The sequence below is a fragment of the Erythrolamprus reginae genome, chromosome 13 (genome assembly GCF_031021105.1).
Source record: "Erythrolamprus reginae isolate rEryReg1 chromosome 13, rEryReg1.hap1, whole genome shotgun sequence".
In the NCBI taxonomy this organism is placed as follows: domain Eukaryota; kingdom Metazoa; phylum Chordata; class Lepidosauria; order Squamata; family Dipsadidae; genus Erythrolamprus; species Erythrolamprus reginae.
Genome location: NC_091962.1, coordinates 5433993 through 5450467, shown reverse-complemented (window position 1 = coordinate 5450467; position 16475 = coordinate 5433993). Strand labels below are relative to the sequence as shown.

The window sequence follows — 16475 nt, the reverse complement described above, 5'->3', positions numbered from 1 at the left end:
ATGTATAGGCCCGGGGGAGATGTTTCAATTCCCCCATGCCTGATGGCAAAGGTGGGTTTTAAGGAGTTTACAAAAGGCGAGGAGGGTGGGGGCCGTTCTAATCTCTGGGGGGAGTTGGTTCCAGAGGGCCGGGGCCGCCACAGAGAAGGCTCTTCCCCTGGGCCCCGCTAAACGACATTGTTTGGTCGACGGGACCCGGAGAAGGCCAACTCTGTGGGACCTTATCGGCCGCTGGGATTCGTGCGGTAGAAGGCGATTCCGGATGTATTCTGGCCCAATGCCATGTAGGGCTTTAAAGGTCATTACCAACACTTTGAATTGTGACCGGAAACCGATCGGCAGCCAGTGCAGGCCACGGAGTGTTGAAGAAACGTGGGCGAATCTTGGAAGCCCCATGATGGCTCTTGCAGCCGCATTCTGCACGATCTGAAGGTAGATGATAGATGATAGAGACCATGGATAGATTGATGGATAGATAGATGATGAATTAATAGAATAGAATAAAATAGACAGACAGAGATAGATAGATAGACAGACAAACAGACAGAGTGGCAGACAGACAGACCGACAGATAGATAGAGATAGATATTGGATTCCCACAATACACCAGAGGGGGGAACGCACAAATTCACGTTACCAAATCAACCACCCTAAGAACAGAAGAGAAAAAGCTTCCAAGCCAAACCGCTTTTTATCCCATCTGGTGTGAATCCCAGTCTAAGTGGTTTTGGGACTCCCAACCATGCTAAAACGATGGTGGTTCTTAAGGCTCCTCTCCCCTTCTCTCCCCAGGGACGACGACATGCAAAGCCTGGCCAGTTTGATGAGCTACAAACCCTCCGACATCGGCAATTTGGAGGATTTCCCTGAAAGCGACGAAGAGGCGGACGAAGCCTCGAAACACGGACGGGCGGAAGAGGCGGTGGGCAACACAGCCTCCCTTCAAGGTGAGGGGAATCTCTTTCCAGCCCCGATATATTTCCCTTCTGCCCGACTTGGGCCTTAGCCCGACGTTTGGACTACAACTCCCAGAATTCCTCAGCCGGCGTTAGCTAGTATTCCTCGCTTAACGACTTGCCGGCTTTGCCAGGTGGACCCAGGAGGGAAACGTGACCTTCGCTTTCGGCAATTAAACCGGGAGGATGATCCCGTGCTTAACCCCGAGTGACTCGTGCGTGATTTCCCGGATTCCGTTTGATCCCCTTAAGAGGGATTGGAGGAGGAGACGTTGACGGAAAGCAAGATTAACCCAGTATCCCTTCTGCAACTGTCCCAGTTTCTGCTCGCCTCTTGCTAAATGCCTTCTCTATACCAAGGGTGGTTTTTCCAGTCGCGTGGAATTGAGCTGGGCGCGCGGCTTTTGAGATTCCGGGATGCGTCTGCGTGCATCCGAACGAGATTTTGCTTCTGCGCATGGGCGGGAAGCAAACTGTTGCGAGGGGACGCACGGGTGAGGGAGAGATTTCGGCGCTTTTTTGCTCCTGCACATGTGCGGAAGCAGGAAAAAATTGCCGAAATCTCTCACGCACATGTGCAGAAGCAAAATCTCAGAATTTTTTTAAAAAAAATCAGCGTACCGGTAGCAGCAGGAGCTGCAAAACCCCGCGTGGTGGGTTCCTCCCAGTTAGTAACCCGCTGGTGACGTCACGATGATGTCATCAAACCGGATTGGTCGCTGTTGGTCCATGGGCACCGCCATCTTTGAAATAAAAATTTTGAATTATTTTTAAATTTCCACCTTAATTTAAAAAAAAAAAATCTTTCTGAACATTTGCAGAAGCCGAGTTCTGGCATTGTGCCATCTTTTTTTTTTTTTTGCTTTGGTTTTGAAGCCACCCTGCAGTGGTGGGTTCCTCCCGAATTTTAGCGGTTCGCCCGAACCAGGAGTGACCCACTGGTGACGTCATGATGACATCGCTGAACCGGATTGGTTGGTGCTGGTCCATGGGCACCACCATCTTTAAAATAAAAATTTAGAATTGTTTTTGAATTTTTTTCTGATATTTTTTAAAAAAAATTCTTTTGAGCATGCGCAGAAGCCGAGTCCCGGCATGCATGCTGTTGCCATCTTTGTTTTTTTGGCTTTGTTTTTTTTCAGGGGTGGGGATTTTTCGTTATGGCGCGTGTACCCACGCGGCATGGGAGGGATCAAACCGGGTTGCTGGAGTTTGGACTGGTTTGCCTGAACTGGTGGCGGAAATTTAACCACACTTACCAAATCGGTGGCGATGACTTGTTGGTCCATGCTCCCAAACCGGTCCTCTGGTTGCCCCAGCTTGCAAAAATACCCCTCTGCGCATGCGCAGAGGCTTCCGGGCATGCTGAGAGGATCATTTCCGTGAAGTGCACTTCTGTCGCGATATACCAATGGCAATTTCTTTTTGTTTCGCGTGCCGAAAGAGTGTGTGGGCGTGTGATAGAACGCACAACTGTGCCTGCACCCGTTCCCTCCCCCGCACGCATACGCAACCCTCTGCGCTACTCCTGCACAATCCCCCCATCCCCGCTCTCGGGGTTTCACGGAAACCTAGGACGGTGAAATAATGGCCAAACCGGAAGTTCGGAAAAACAGACTTCCGGTTTGCCCGTTGTGCTGTTTTTGGCACTCGGGAGCCTTCAGGGAAGCTTCCTGAAGCCACCGGAGGGCGAAACGGCCTTCCCAAGACCAAAAATCAGCATGGACGCTGGAGTGACATAGGACAACACGTTGTGCGCCCTCCAATATGGCTCCGCGTGCCACCTGTGGCACACGGACCATCGATTCGCCATCACGGCTCTCTCCGTTTCACACTCCACAGCTCTGGTGTCGGTTGACGGGTCATTTCCTCTCCTCAATTTCTCCTCATTTCCGCCCCCTTTCTTTTCTTGTCTCTCCTGTCCCGTTTAGGCTGCCTCAAAAACGTCGTGGTGAATTCTTTCCCAGGTAGGCCATCCCACGATTGCAAGGCCTGTGTTCGAGAGTTGCATAATCCGGACAAAACCCGTGCATGTTTTGCGGGGATTGTTAAGAATTGGCCCAGTGGGCCTTTGCACTACGGAGAGTCCTCGACTTAGCACCTGCAATTGAGACCAAGATTTCTGTTGCAACGTGAAATTTGTGAATTTCGGCCCCGTTTTGTGACATTTCTTGCTGCAATTGTTAAGTGAATTACTGCATTCGTTAAATTAGTTGCGCGGTTAATTATGTGAATCTGGCTTCCCCGTTGAAATCGGCTTGTTAGGAGGTCATAAACGTGGATCATGTGAAGGGCGGCATACAAATCTAATAAATAATAATAAAATTGTTATAAATATGAGTCAGCACCTGAATTTTGATCATGTGACCACAGCCGTTGCAACGGTCGTAAGTGTGAAAAACAGCTACGTGTTACCTTTTTTCAGTCTTGTTTTAACCTTGAACGGTCACTAAATGAATGGTTGATAAGTCGAGGACTTCCTGCATAAGCTTTGGACAATTTGTTTTTACAGAAATCCCAAGAGCTGGCATGTTGTAATCGGAATACAAGACCTTTAAACCAGATTTTTCAGCAGCAAATTCTTGGTGTTTTTTTAAAAAATGGGTTTCTTATGGAATTGATGGATTTCTTATGGAACTGCATTTTGTGGAAATGACTTTTCCTATTTTGTGTGCTGTGTGGAATATAATAGATAGATGACAGATGGATAGACAGACTGGCAGACAGACAGATAGAGATGGTTGGTGATACAGAGAAAGATCATAGAGAGAGATGATGGATAATTGAAAGAGAGATATGATGGATAATAGAGAGAAGATAGATATAGATGGATGGATGGATGGATGGATGGATGGATAAATGATAGATAGATAGATAGATAGATAGATAGATAGATAGATAGATAGATAGATAGATGAGTATAGATGGTTGATGGTAGAAAGATCTTAGAGAGGTAGGTGGGTAGATACGTGGGTAGATAGGTGATGGGCAGATAGATTTTGTATGCTGTGGAATATAGTAGATAAACGGATAGACAGAGATGATAGATAGGTAGGTAGGTAGATATGGTTGATGATAGAGAGAAAGATTATAGATGATTGATAGATGAGATAGACGAATGATAGAGAGAAGATAGATAGATGATTGATAGAGATATAGATGATAGATATAAGGACAATCAGACACAGTTATCCTGTGTTATAATCCACTGCCATTCTTTCTTTCCCTCCTCTTTCCTTCATAATGACGGCCTCTCCTCCCAACGCAGACGCATCCCGGGATCTAAACCCCTTGGCAGAGGAGGAGGAAGACCCCTCCGGACGTCCTCCGTCGCCTTTCAAGGCATGTCGCAAGGAAGGTAAATTCAAGGAAGTGGGGAGGATGAAAAAGCGCCCTTGTTCTCGGCCCTGCCTCTTCTGACCTTTGACCCTTCTCGCAGCCGCGGTCTTGGAGCCTGCCCCGGAGAGCCACGGAAATGACTCTGGAGATTTCCCGCATCCTGAGCCGAAGGCGGCTGCTGCTTCTGTGGCTCCTGAGGCGTTCGTGTTTGACGTAAGTGGTGAGGAGTGTAAAACCGGGAGCGCGGGGCTCAGCGAGGAGAGCGGTTCCCGGACAGCACCAAATGGCATCCCAGGAGGGACGGGGATCAACGACGGCATGCTGGACTCTTCCCAAGCGTCTTTGGTGGAGGCAGGGGCTGAAGAGGAACACGGACGCACGGGGCCAGTGTCCCCTTGTGCCGTCGACCCGAGGTGAGGACCCCTTGTTTCCAGAGCGGGTTTGTGGGGCCGAAGTTGGAATCCCCTCAGAGGGATGAGAGGCGGAAGGGTGTGAGAGACTCAACGACAGGGGTTATCCGATGGGTCTCGTTGACCTTCCTTCCTTCCTCCTTCCTTCCTTCCTTCCTTCCTTCCTTCCTTCCTCCCTCCCTCCCTCCCTCCCATCCATCCATCCATCCATCCATCCATCCTTCTGGTTGACTCATCCTTCCATCCTTCCAAGGTAGGTAAAATGAGGACCCAGATTGTTGGAGGCAATATACAGTGGTACCGCTACCTAAAACCGCTTCTACTTACGAACCTTTCTAGATAAGAACTGGGTGTTCAATATTTTTTTTGCCTCTTCTCAAGAACCATTTTCCACTTAGAAACCCAAGCTTCCAAAACTCTAACCAGAAAAGGCAGGGAGAAGCCTCCGTGGGGCCTCTCTAGGAATCTCCTGGGAGGAAACAGGGCCGGAAAAGGCAGGGAGAAGCCTCCGTGGGGCCTCTCTAGGAATCTCCTGGGAGGAAACAGGGCCGGAAAAGGCAGGGAGAAGCCTCCGTGGGGCCTCTCTAGGAATCTCCTGGGAGGAAACAGGGCCTCCACCCTCCCTGTGGTTTCCCCAATCACACACATTATTTGCTTTTCCATTGATTCCTATGGGGAAAATTGCTTCTTCTTACAAACTTTTCTACTTAAGAACCTGGTCACGGAACGAATTAAGTTCGTAATTAGAATTACCACTGTATACCGATTCTGTAAACCGCTTAGAGAGGGCTGTAAAAGCAGGATATATGTCTAAATGATATTGCTATTGTCCTTCCTTCCTTCCTTCCTTCCTTCCTTCCTTCCTTCCTTCCTTCCTCCCTCCTTCCCTCCCTCCCTCCTTTCCTTCCTTCCGGTTGACTCATCCTTCCATCCTTCCGAGGTGGGTCAAATGAGGACCCAGATTGTTGGGGGCAAGAGGCTGATTCCGTAAACCGCTTAAAGAGGCCTGTCAAAGCACTGTGAAGCGGTATATAAGTCTAAACGCTATTGCTATTTTTAATTTGGGCCGTGGCAGCCCAACACAGGACAGCAGCTGGGCACTTTGGCTTCTGCTTCCTTTAGCTGGGGGCAGGCTGGACGGCGGGGGGAGGCAGCTGAAGAGATGGAGGAGGATGTAATTTCCATCATCCCCCCTTCCTCCACCCCCCTCCGCTCCCCGCCTTGGAAGAGTTGAGTTGGTTCCACAGAGAATGGAAAGGAGAAGTTGGCAGGCAGAAGGAATGAGAAGTGAGAACACTGGGTGGGGGAGAGTAAGGGAGGGGGGCATTTTGCAGCTTGGAAGGATGGTGGGGGGAGGTGGAGCAAGGAGTCACTGCCTGGCTGGCCTGCCCTTGAGCCAAGTTAAGCCTTATAAAGAGCATCGAGAGAGAGCAGTAAATTTTCCTTTGCATGTTTTCCTGATTTAGGGTCTTGAACTGGAGACCCCTTTCCTCCCTGCCTCATCATTTCCCCCCACATTCTGTTTGTTTATTTCGTACCTACCTACCTACCTACCTACCTTTCATCTATCATCATTCCTACCTACCTACCTCCATCTATCCATCATCACCCATCCATTGTCTATCATCTGTCTATCTGTCCATCCTGTCTGTCTGTCTATCATCTATCTAACGTCATCCTATATACATACACACATGCAAACATATATAACATAACATACATATGTACATCAATTTATCACCTGTCTGTCTGTCTCTCCCTATCCATCTATTTTCTACATAATCATCATCTTTAGTCATACATGCATACATCAATTTATCATCTGTCTGTCTGTTGCTGTCCGTCCATCCTATCTATCTATCTATCTATCTATCTATCTATCTATCTATCTATCTATCATCGCTAACCATCCATACATCCATACTTCAATTTATCATCTATCATCTATCTACTATCTATCATCCATCCATCCATCCATCATCCATCCATCAATTTATGGTCTATAATCTGTCTGTCCATCCATCCTATGTATCTTATTTTATCTATCTATCTATCTATCTATCTATCTATCTATCTATCTATCTATCTATCTATCATCGCTAACCATCCATACATCCATACTTCAATTTATCATCTATCATCTATCTACTATCTATCATCCATCCATCCATCCATCATCCATCCATCAATTTATGGTCTATAATCTGTCTGTCCATCCATCCTATGTATCTTATTTTATCTATCTATCTATCTATCTATCTATCTATCTATCTATCTATCTATCTATCATCTATCATCGTTAACCATCTATGCATCCATACTTCAATTTATCATCTATCATCTATCTACTATCTATCATCCATCCATCCTATCTATCTTATTTTATCTATCTATCTATCTATCTATCTATCTATCTATCTATCTATCTATCTATTATCGTTAACTATCCATACATCCATACTTCAATTTATCATCTATCTACTATCTAACATCCATCCATCCTATCTATCTTATTTTATCTATCTATCTATCTATCTATCTATCTATCTATCTATCTATCTATCTATCTATCTATCTATCATCGCTAACCATCCATACATCCATACTTCAATTTATCATCTATCATCTATCTACTATCTATCATCCATCCATCCATCCATCATCCATCCATCAATTTATGGTCTATAATCTGTCTGTCCATCCATCCTATGTATCTTATTTTATCTATCTATCTATCTATCTATCTATCTATCTATCTATCTATCATCTATCATCGTTAACCATCTATGCATCCATACTTCAATTTATCATCTATCATCTATCTACTATCTATCATCCATCCATCCTATCTATCTTATTTTATCTATCTATCTATCTATCTATCTATCTATCTATCTATCTATCTATCTATCTATCTATTATCGTTAACTATCCATACATCCATACTTCAATTTATCATCTATCTACTATCTAACATCCATCCATCCTATCTATCTTATTTTATCTATCTATCTATCTATCTATCTATCTATCTATCTATCTATCTATCTATCTATCTATGTTTCTATGTTTCTTTCTTTCTTTCTTTTTTTCTTTCTTTCTTTCTCTCTATCGATCATCCATCCATCCATCCATCTATCTATCTATCAGTCATCTTTCTTTTCATCTCTCTTTCTCTCTCCCAGAATTTTGGAATAAAAGCCCACTTTTTAATTAAATGTCATTCTGGGGGCTGATACTTCTTTCTCCTGTCCTTCTCCCAATCCCGTGAAAATTACATTCTTTAATATTTTGTTCCCTACAGGAGCCAGACTGCCATTGGGGGACACTAAATTCAGAATATCTCTTTTTTCCCCCTTCCCATCCTCTAGGCCAACTGATATCTGGAAACCCAGAGAGGACTGCTCGGTTTCTCTGCCCCCCAAGAGAAAAAGTACGGCAAAGGAATCCGTTAAAAGACTCCTTTCGCCGTTTACATCCAAGGATGCCCCCGTGCGGAAACGTAAAATGGGGAAGATGACAGGGTCCACGGACCCCACCACGCCTCCCGTGGAGACCCCCGCAATTTTGGAAGATAACTTGGTTCCTTGTCCCATGCCTGTTATCCTGGATGACCCACCCTCGGAAAAACCAGGAGATGAGAGTCTCAACTCAGCGGCTTCTTTTCCGCCGCCGTCCGGGAATCCCGTGGTGATGTATTTTATGGAGGATGCAGCCCTCGCCCAACACAATCCCGTTGTCCTGAACAGCGGGTCAGATTCCCAAGTATTGTCTTCGGACGCCGCGTACCTGGCGCTTTCTCCTTCTCTTGCGGGCCCTTCGATGGCGCCGTGGGATTCTCGGGAAGCAAGAGCTGGGGATGGCGTGGAAGAAGGAACCGTGTCGGCCTCCGTTCTGAGAGCCTCGAGCGATGGCATTCCCTCGGAAGTGGCAGAGATGTTCATGGAGAAAGAAGAAGAGCTGGCCAAAATGGGGGCCAGTGAGGTGGGGGCTTTAGAATTACGAGCGGAAGAGGAGGAGGAGGAGGAGAAGGGTGAGTTTGAAAAGCAGGAGAACCGGAGAGGAGACGAACACTTCGCGCCTGCCGTAGAAACCCTCCGTGGAGAAGAGGCGCACCGGATCGTAGACGAGGCAGACGGGAGCTCCCCGGGAGTTGATGTCCCTCAGGGCCAAATTTCTCCTGCGTTAGAATTACGAGCTGAGAAGGAAGAGGGGGAGAAGGTTGAGTTTGAAAGGCAGGAGAACCGGAGAGGAGACGAACACTTCGCGCCTGCCGTAGAAACCCTCCGTGGAGAAGAGGCGCACCGGATCGTAGACGAGGCAGACAGGAGCTCCCCAGGAGTTGATGTCCCTCAGGGCCAAATTTCTCCTGCGTTAGAATTACGAGCTGAGAAGGTTGAGTTTGAAAGGCAGGAGAACCAGAGAGGAGATGAACAATCCGTGCCTGCCGTAGAAACCCTTCCTGGAGAAGAGCTGCACCGGATCATAGATGTGGCCGACAGGAGCTCCCCGAGAGTTGACGTCCCTCAGGGCAACATTTCTCCTCCGTCGTTCTCACCGGAAATACAACTGGTGATGGAGGACGAGGAAAGCAGGCCCAGATCGGAGGTTCACTCTTCATCGATGGGTAGGGAAAACATGGCCGGGGAGTTTTTGTGTGACGTACCCCGTTGCCCTCCTTCTGATGGGCCCGACCTGGAGGAAGGCAAGAAGAGGGACCCGGGAGTTGAAAAAGGGGCTCCCCAAAGTCCTTTAGAAGAAGCAAAGCTCCAGAGGTTGGAAAGTGAGGATGAGGGAGAGGGGCACAAGAGGGACGCAGAAGGAAGCGGAGTCTCCGGACAGACCGAAATGGAGCCTACTGCAACCGAGGAAGATGGAGGCCAAGATGGCCGCCGGAAGAAACTTTCAGAAGAAGTCCTAGAAGATGTAATGCCGGAGGAACCCGACGTCTGTCTCAATGACAGCCCGGAGTCTTTGGACCAAACACATCTGGACAGTCCAGAGGCTTGTGACTTGGGGTCACCTTGCAGTAGTGATCCCCAGAATATCCCCTCCGGCCAAACTCTGCCAGACCGCGAAGAAGAAGATGGTTTAACCCAAAGACCTACAGAGACAGAAGCGGCCCTCTTGGGTGTGCCCCATGCCTCCGGCCCGCCTGTATCTCAGGATTCGGCCCTGCCTGCCCCAGATCCCCGTATGAGTAGTGGACCCTCCCAAGATGCCCCGGTGCTGAGCCCCGTCTCCTGTATCACAACCCCCGAAGGGAAAGACCAGGTATAGCCGGCCGTGGTCCATCCTCTTCCTTTCTTCCGTGGCGGCTTCTCTTGAGCCCAACAAGCCCTTCAATTAATTCAGGTTGGGGTCGATGGTGACTTCTTCTTGGCCTAGCGGCAATATTGTGGGTACCACCACCACTGCCACAAGGAGGGGAGGGAGGGCAGCGGGTGGGTGGTCTGAAAAAGATGCCAAAACGTCTTAATTTGACGGCTTCCTATCACGCCAGCAACTTCAAGCATGGAAGTTGTGTGCCTGGTGTTACGACAGCCAGCATGGTGAATAGTCCTTGATTTACGACCATTGGTCGAACAAAGGGTTTGAAGCTGGAAAAGTGATTCATGACTTGTCCTCGATGTTACGCCCATCGTACCTTGCCTGTGGTCATAATTTAGGAGCCCATTTTACAACCTTTCTTGCCTCTGTCATTAAGTGAATCACTCCAATTTTTAAATTCATCACACGGTTGTTAAGTGAATCCAGCTCCCCCCCTTGATTCGGCTTGTCAGACGGTCGCAAAAATTGGGATCGCGTGACACCCTTCCGGCTCACGGCAACCGTCATAAATATGAGTCATTGGCCAAATATCTGAATTTTGATCACGTGACCACCAACGGTCATAAATCGCTTGTCAAAGTTCCAAATAGCATCGATAGGCCGAAGCCATAGTTTGAGTTAGAGAGACCTCGGCCTGCCATCGCTATTTTCAGTCCCCATTGTAACTTCAGTCACTAAACGGACGGTCGTAAATCAAGGATTACTTGTATTCATTAATAATAAAAAAAGAAGGCCGCCCCTTGTTAGTATTGGGGATTTTGAGCTCACAAAAATTCTTTCAATTTTGGCTTTTTCCTCTTCTCAGGCCGAGTCTCTCAGCAGCCCCGCTCTGGTGAACGCCAGCCATTGCCTGCTACAATGGTGCCAGGAAGTGACGGCCGGCTATCGCGGCGTCCGCGTGACCAATTTCACCACCTCCTGGCGCAACGGTCTGGCTTTCTGTGCCATTCTGCACCACTTCCATCCGGAGGAGATGTGAGTAGTGATGAGAAACCGACTCTTGCCGATCTGCAAGCGGTAGTAGATTTCAGGTAGTCCTTGGCTTAGGACCACAATTAAGCCCCAGGTTTCTGTTGCTAAGGCGAGACATTCGTTCAGTAAGTTTTGCCCCATTGTATAACCTTTCTTGCCTCGGTTGTTAAGTGAATCAGTTCTGTTGATCAATTAGAAATCCAGTTGTTAAGTGAATCACTTCAGCTGATGTTAGAAACCCAGTTGTTAAGTGAATCACTTCTATTGATAAGTTAGAAATCCGGTTGTTAAGTGAAATGCTTGCATGGATAAGTTAGAAACCTGGTTCTTAAGAGAATCATTTCTGTTGATAGAAGCCCGGTTGTTAAGTGAATCACTTTCACTGATAAGTTAGAAATCTGGTTGTTAAGTGAATCACTTCCATTGATAAGTTAAAAATCCGGTTGTTAAGTGAATACTTGCATGGATAAGTTAGAAACCTGGTTCTTAAGAGAATCATTTCTGTTGATAGAAGCCCAGTTGTTAAGTGAATCACTTTCACTGATAAGTTGGAAATCTGGTTGTTAAGTGAATCACTTCCATTGATAAGTTAGAAATCCGGTTGTTAAGTGAAATACTTGCATGGATAAGTTAGAAACCTGGTTCTTAAGAGAATCATTTCTGTTGATAGAAGCCCGGTTGTTAAGTGAATCACTTTCACTGATAAGTTAGAAATCTGGTTGTTAAGTGAATCACTTCCACTGATAAGTTAGAAATCCGGTTGTTAAGTGAAATACTTGCATGGATAAGTTAGAAACCTGGTTCTTAAGAGAATCATTTCTGTTGATAGAAGCCCGGTTGTTAAGTGAATCACTTTCACTGATAAGTTAGAAATCTGGTTGTTAAGTGAATCACTTCCATTGATAAGTTAGAAATCTGGTTGTTAAGTGAATCACTTCAGCTTATGTTAGAAACCCAGTTGTTAAGTGAACCACTTCCATTGATAAGTTAGAAATCCGGTTGTTAAGTGAAATACTTGCATGGATAAGTTAGAAACCTGGTTCATTTCTGTTGATAAGTTAGAAGCTCGGTTAAGTGAATCACTTTCACTGATAAGTTAGAAATCCGGTTGTTAAGTGAATCGCTTCCATTGATAAGTTAGAAATCTGGCTGTTAAGCGAATCACTTCCATCATTAAGTTAGAAATCTGGTTGTTAAGTGAATCGCTTCCATTGATAAGTTAGAAACCGGGTTGTTAAGTGAATCCCTTCGACTGATAAGTTACAAAACCAGTTGTTAAGTGAATCATTTCAGCTGATAAGTGAGAAACCTGGTTGTTAAGTGAATCACTTCCGTTGATAAGTTAGAAACCTGGTTGTTAAGTGAATCTGGCTTCCCCATTGTCTTTGCTGGTCGGAAGGTCGCAAATAAATAGGCGTCAGTGGCCAAAGGTCTGAATTTTGACCACAGGATTGTGGAAACGCAACAATGGCCGTAAATGTGAAAAACGTCCCTTTTTTTCAGTGCCGTTGTAACTTTGAACAGTCACTAATTGAACTTTGTAAATCGGGACCCCCTGTATTCCCCTTTACCCAATAGAAATGAATTATTTGAGGATGTTTACAACAATATTCACATTTTTCCTCCTCTTGTTTTTCCCCTTCAGCAACTACGAAGCGCTGGATCCCCTGGACATCAAAGAGAACAATAAACTGGTGAGTTGGGTTTTGAATTTGCTACGCGGTCTTGTCGGGCGGTTGCGAAAGACGTTGATTCTTTCTCCCTTTCCTGCGTTTTTCCAGTGGCCAAAAATCATTCCCCTTTCCCGGAATTGCTTTTTGAAAGGAAAATCTAGATGAGAAACGAAGAAGTGAGCAATCCAGATTTTTAGGGGGTAGGTGGGGGGTAAGGGACAGTTGTGGCCTTAGTTCTTCCACCTGTAAAATGGGCAGACTTTCAAAATGACCTCACACAACACGGAAGAATCTTGGAAAACATTTTGGGACTGGAGGAAGCGATGGACAGTTGCTAAGGAAGAGCAGATCATTAAATTAATTATTAAATTATTAATGTTATTAAATAGCAATGACATTAAACATCTCTTGACAAGATGATGGATAAATCTAAAAAAAAATTTTTAATTTGGAATTTGTCTTAAAGACTAGGAAACATAGAAGATAGAAATTGAGAAAATATTATTATGCATACCGTCACATAATATAATCCACTATAATTACTATGTACATGTAAATGTTAGAAGTTGGAAGATTACTCCAAAAGTCAGTAAGAGTTGTAATACTAAAAAGGGCAAGAGATGATGGATAGATATAGAATACTTTGGGATTGGGTGGCATAGAATAAATTAAATACTTTTTAATATGGGATTAATTTTATTAAAAATTAGAAAACCGAGGTGAAAATTGGAAATTTGGGAAAATATTATGATGCATATTGTCATATAAAATATAACTTATTACAATTACTAAATATACGTAAATGTTAGAAGTTGAAAGAGTACTACTATAATATATATATATATTACATATATAATAATATATACAGTAATTTATATTATATTATATTATGTATTACATTACATTATTAAATATATTAAATATAACTTACTACAATTACTAAGTGTACGTAAATGTTGAAAGGGTACTACTGTACTATAGATATAGTGTTAAACAGTATTATTGCTATTAGTATTAAGTATAAAGTAAAATAACCTAGACAATATACAGTTAGCTATGTAATTATGTATGTTAAAGAAAAACTATAAATAAAATTTTTAAAAAGAGAGTCGCTTGGAAGAGGAGATAGGTGGTATTATATTATTATTATATTATATTGTATTATGTAATACATTACATTATTAAATATATTAATAATACATTATATATATATATTATATATATATATACACACACACACACACACACACACACACACACATACATATATAAATACATACATATTTATACAGGGAGTTATCGACTTACAACAGTTCGTTTAGTGACTGTTCAAAGTTACAACCAGTAGCAGCGATTTTTCGAGTCTTCGGAGAGGGGCAGCATACAAGTCTAATAAATTATTATTATTATTATTAATAATAATTATTATTATTTTTACATTACGACTGGTAACACCCCCAACATCACGTTGACGTTGGGGTGTTGCGATTCGCTTAACAACCATGTGGCAGGAAAAGTCTGAAAACGGGGCATCATTCACCAGTGTCTCTAAGCTTAGCAACAGAAATTGTTGTCATAAGTTGAGGACTGGGTATATTTTCCTGCTGGGAAAGAGGCCCTGGATTCTGAGTGTGTTTCTTCCTCCTTCTCTTATTAGGCCTTCGATGGCTTTGCCACGTTGGGCATCTCGCGGCTGATGGACCCGGCGGATATGGTTTTCCTGACGGTGCCCGATCGGTTGATCGTAATGACGTACCTTTGCCAGATCCAGGCGTTTTTCACTGGGCAGGAACTCAAGGTGGTGCAGTTTGCCAGCCATAGTAGTGGGACTACTTACAAAGTGGGCAAATTCGACACAGATCCCTCGGGAACCATCGACCCGGCGGTGTTCTACTCCCAACATCTGCGAAGTGACGCAGAGAAGCCGGAAGCCCAGGGGGATTCTGGGAAAGCCACTGACCTCCCAGAGGATTCTGGGAAACTTAAAGAGGCGAACGAAGCAAAGACTTCCGGGAACGAAGCTATTGCGGAGACTGTCCCGCGCGTGGAGAGCGAGGCGCAGGTGGGCGTGAAGCCGAACAGCTCGGGAGTAACTAGCAGCGTCATCTCCGTAGGGCCGGAAGTCAAAAATGGCGTTGCCCCTGAAGGAAATAAAACAATATTTCTTGGTCCGGCGGATGATAAACCCCACGCGGAAATCTCCAAACCCGACAGGTTGATCAACGGTGCCCCTCCGGCTTTGGAACGGGAGGATTCTGGGGGAGAAACCCCAAGGCATGATGGGAAAGGCCTGGCCAACGGCTCCTCGGTTGTCTCCAACCAGGACCCGGGGGATTCTGGGAAAAGCGAGGCGGATGCGGAAAAGGTCGGTAAGGAAGAGATGATGGTGGCACCTCCGCGGTTCAAACGGCTTGCTTCCCGGGGCAGTGTGGAGCGCCCCCTGCAGCGCGCCCCCTCGACGGGCACTGCAGGCCCCGTACCACCACCCCGAGCTCACTCCATCAAGTCCGCCTTTGCTCACATGCGTGATGCAGACCTGGTGAAGAAGCGACGGTCGCGGTTGAAGAGCGAGTCTCTCTCGGTGGATGACGCAGAAGGAGGTGGTCAAACAGAGGAATCCACCCAGAGATTTACAATAGTGAGTGGTATCTGGAGGGCGATTTGGGAAAAAAGTTAGGCTAATGCATTGTTGATTTTTTTTGATGCAAGTACGGTGGTACCTCTACTTACGAACTTAATTCGTTCCGTGACCAGGTTCTTAAGTAGAAAGGTTTGTAAGAAGAAGCATTTTTTCCCATAGGAATCAATGTAAAGCAAATAATACGTGCGATTGGGGAAACCACAGAGAGGGTGGAGGCCCTCTTTCCTCCCAGGAGATTCCTAGAGAGGCCCCACGGAGGCTTCTTCCCGCCTTTTCCAGCCCCATTCCCTCCCAGGAGATTCCTAGAGAGGCCCCACGGAGGCTTCTCCCCACCTTTTCCATCCCCGTTTCCTCCCATGAGATTCCTAGAGAGGCTCCACAGAGGCTTCTCCCTGCCTTTCCAAGTTACAGTTTCGGAGGCTCGGGTTTGTAAGTGGAAAATGGTTCTTGAGAAGAAGCAAAAAAATCTTGAACACCCGGTTCTTATCTAGAAAAGTTCGTAAGTAGAGGCGTTCGTAGGTAGAGGTACCACTGTACTCCTCGACTTGGCGACCACAGTCGAGCCCAAACAACTGTCTTGCTAAGCAAGACAGTCGTTAAATGAGTTTTGTCCTGTTTTACGACCTTCCTCTCCAGAGTTATTTGAGTGAATCATTGTGAGGTTAGTGTTGTGAGTATTCCTTGCCAGCCTCAGGAAATGTCAGATTCTGAGGGTGAGGAAATGGAAGCTTTAGTTTACCCTGATTTAAGAAGGTTATCAGAAGACAGTGAGGACGAGAGCGTAGGAGACAATGATTTAGAAGTTAGCATGGAAAGTAGTTCATCTTCAGATAATGGGGGGATAACTGACAGCCCATGGGTTAATTCTAGGTTCAGGAGGTTCGCTAAAAGAAGAGAAGAAATTACTGGGAAAAATATTTGGATCTGCAGTTGTTAGAATTGTGTAAAAGGTGAGACTTAATTTCCAGAGATGATCGGAAGAGATGCTTGCTTTTGGACAAACTGCGTAGTTGAAATATGGCCTGAATTCCTAGCTCCAGAAAAGTACGCTTTTAATAAACCATGACAAACTGTGCTAATTTAGATTAGAAAGAACTCTGAACAAAACCTAATAATACTGAGACACCCCTACGCTTGTTGGAGAGATTTATAG

At 45.3% G+C, this 16475-nt stretch overlaps 1 protein-coding gene across 1 annotated transcript in view; it reads left to right on the top strand.

The window, feature by feature from the left end:
* EHBP1L1 (EH domain binding protein 1 like 1) overlaps window positions 1–16475 on the top strand; it is a 57548-nt gene that overhangs the window by 25940 nt on the left and 15133 nt on the right. The window contains exons 6-12 of the mRNA XM_070766699.1: window positions 793–947; window positions 4225–4314; window positions 4396–4708; window positions 8077–9979; window positions 10842–11011; window positions 12654–12702; window positions 14339–15319. Coding sequence (XP_070622800.1) covers window positions 793–947; window positions 4225–4314; window positions 4396–4708; window positions 8077–9979; window positions 10842–11011; window positions 12654–12702; window positions 14339–15319 — 3661 coding nt within the window. The remainder of the gene's footprint in view (window positions 1–792; window positions 948–4224; window positions 4315–4395; window positions 4709–8076; window positions 9980–10841; window positions 11012–12653; window positions 12703–14338; window positions 15320–16475) is intronic.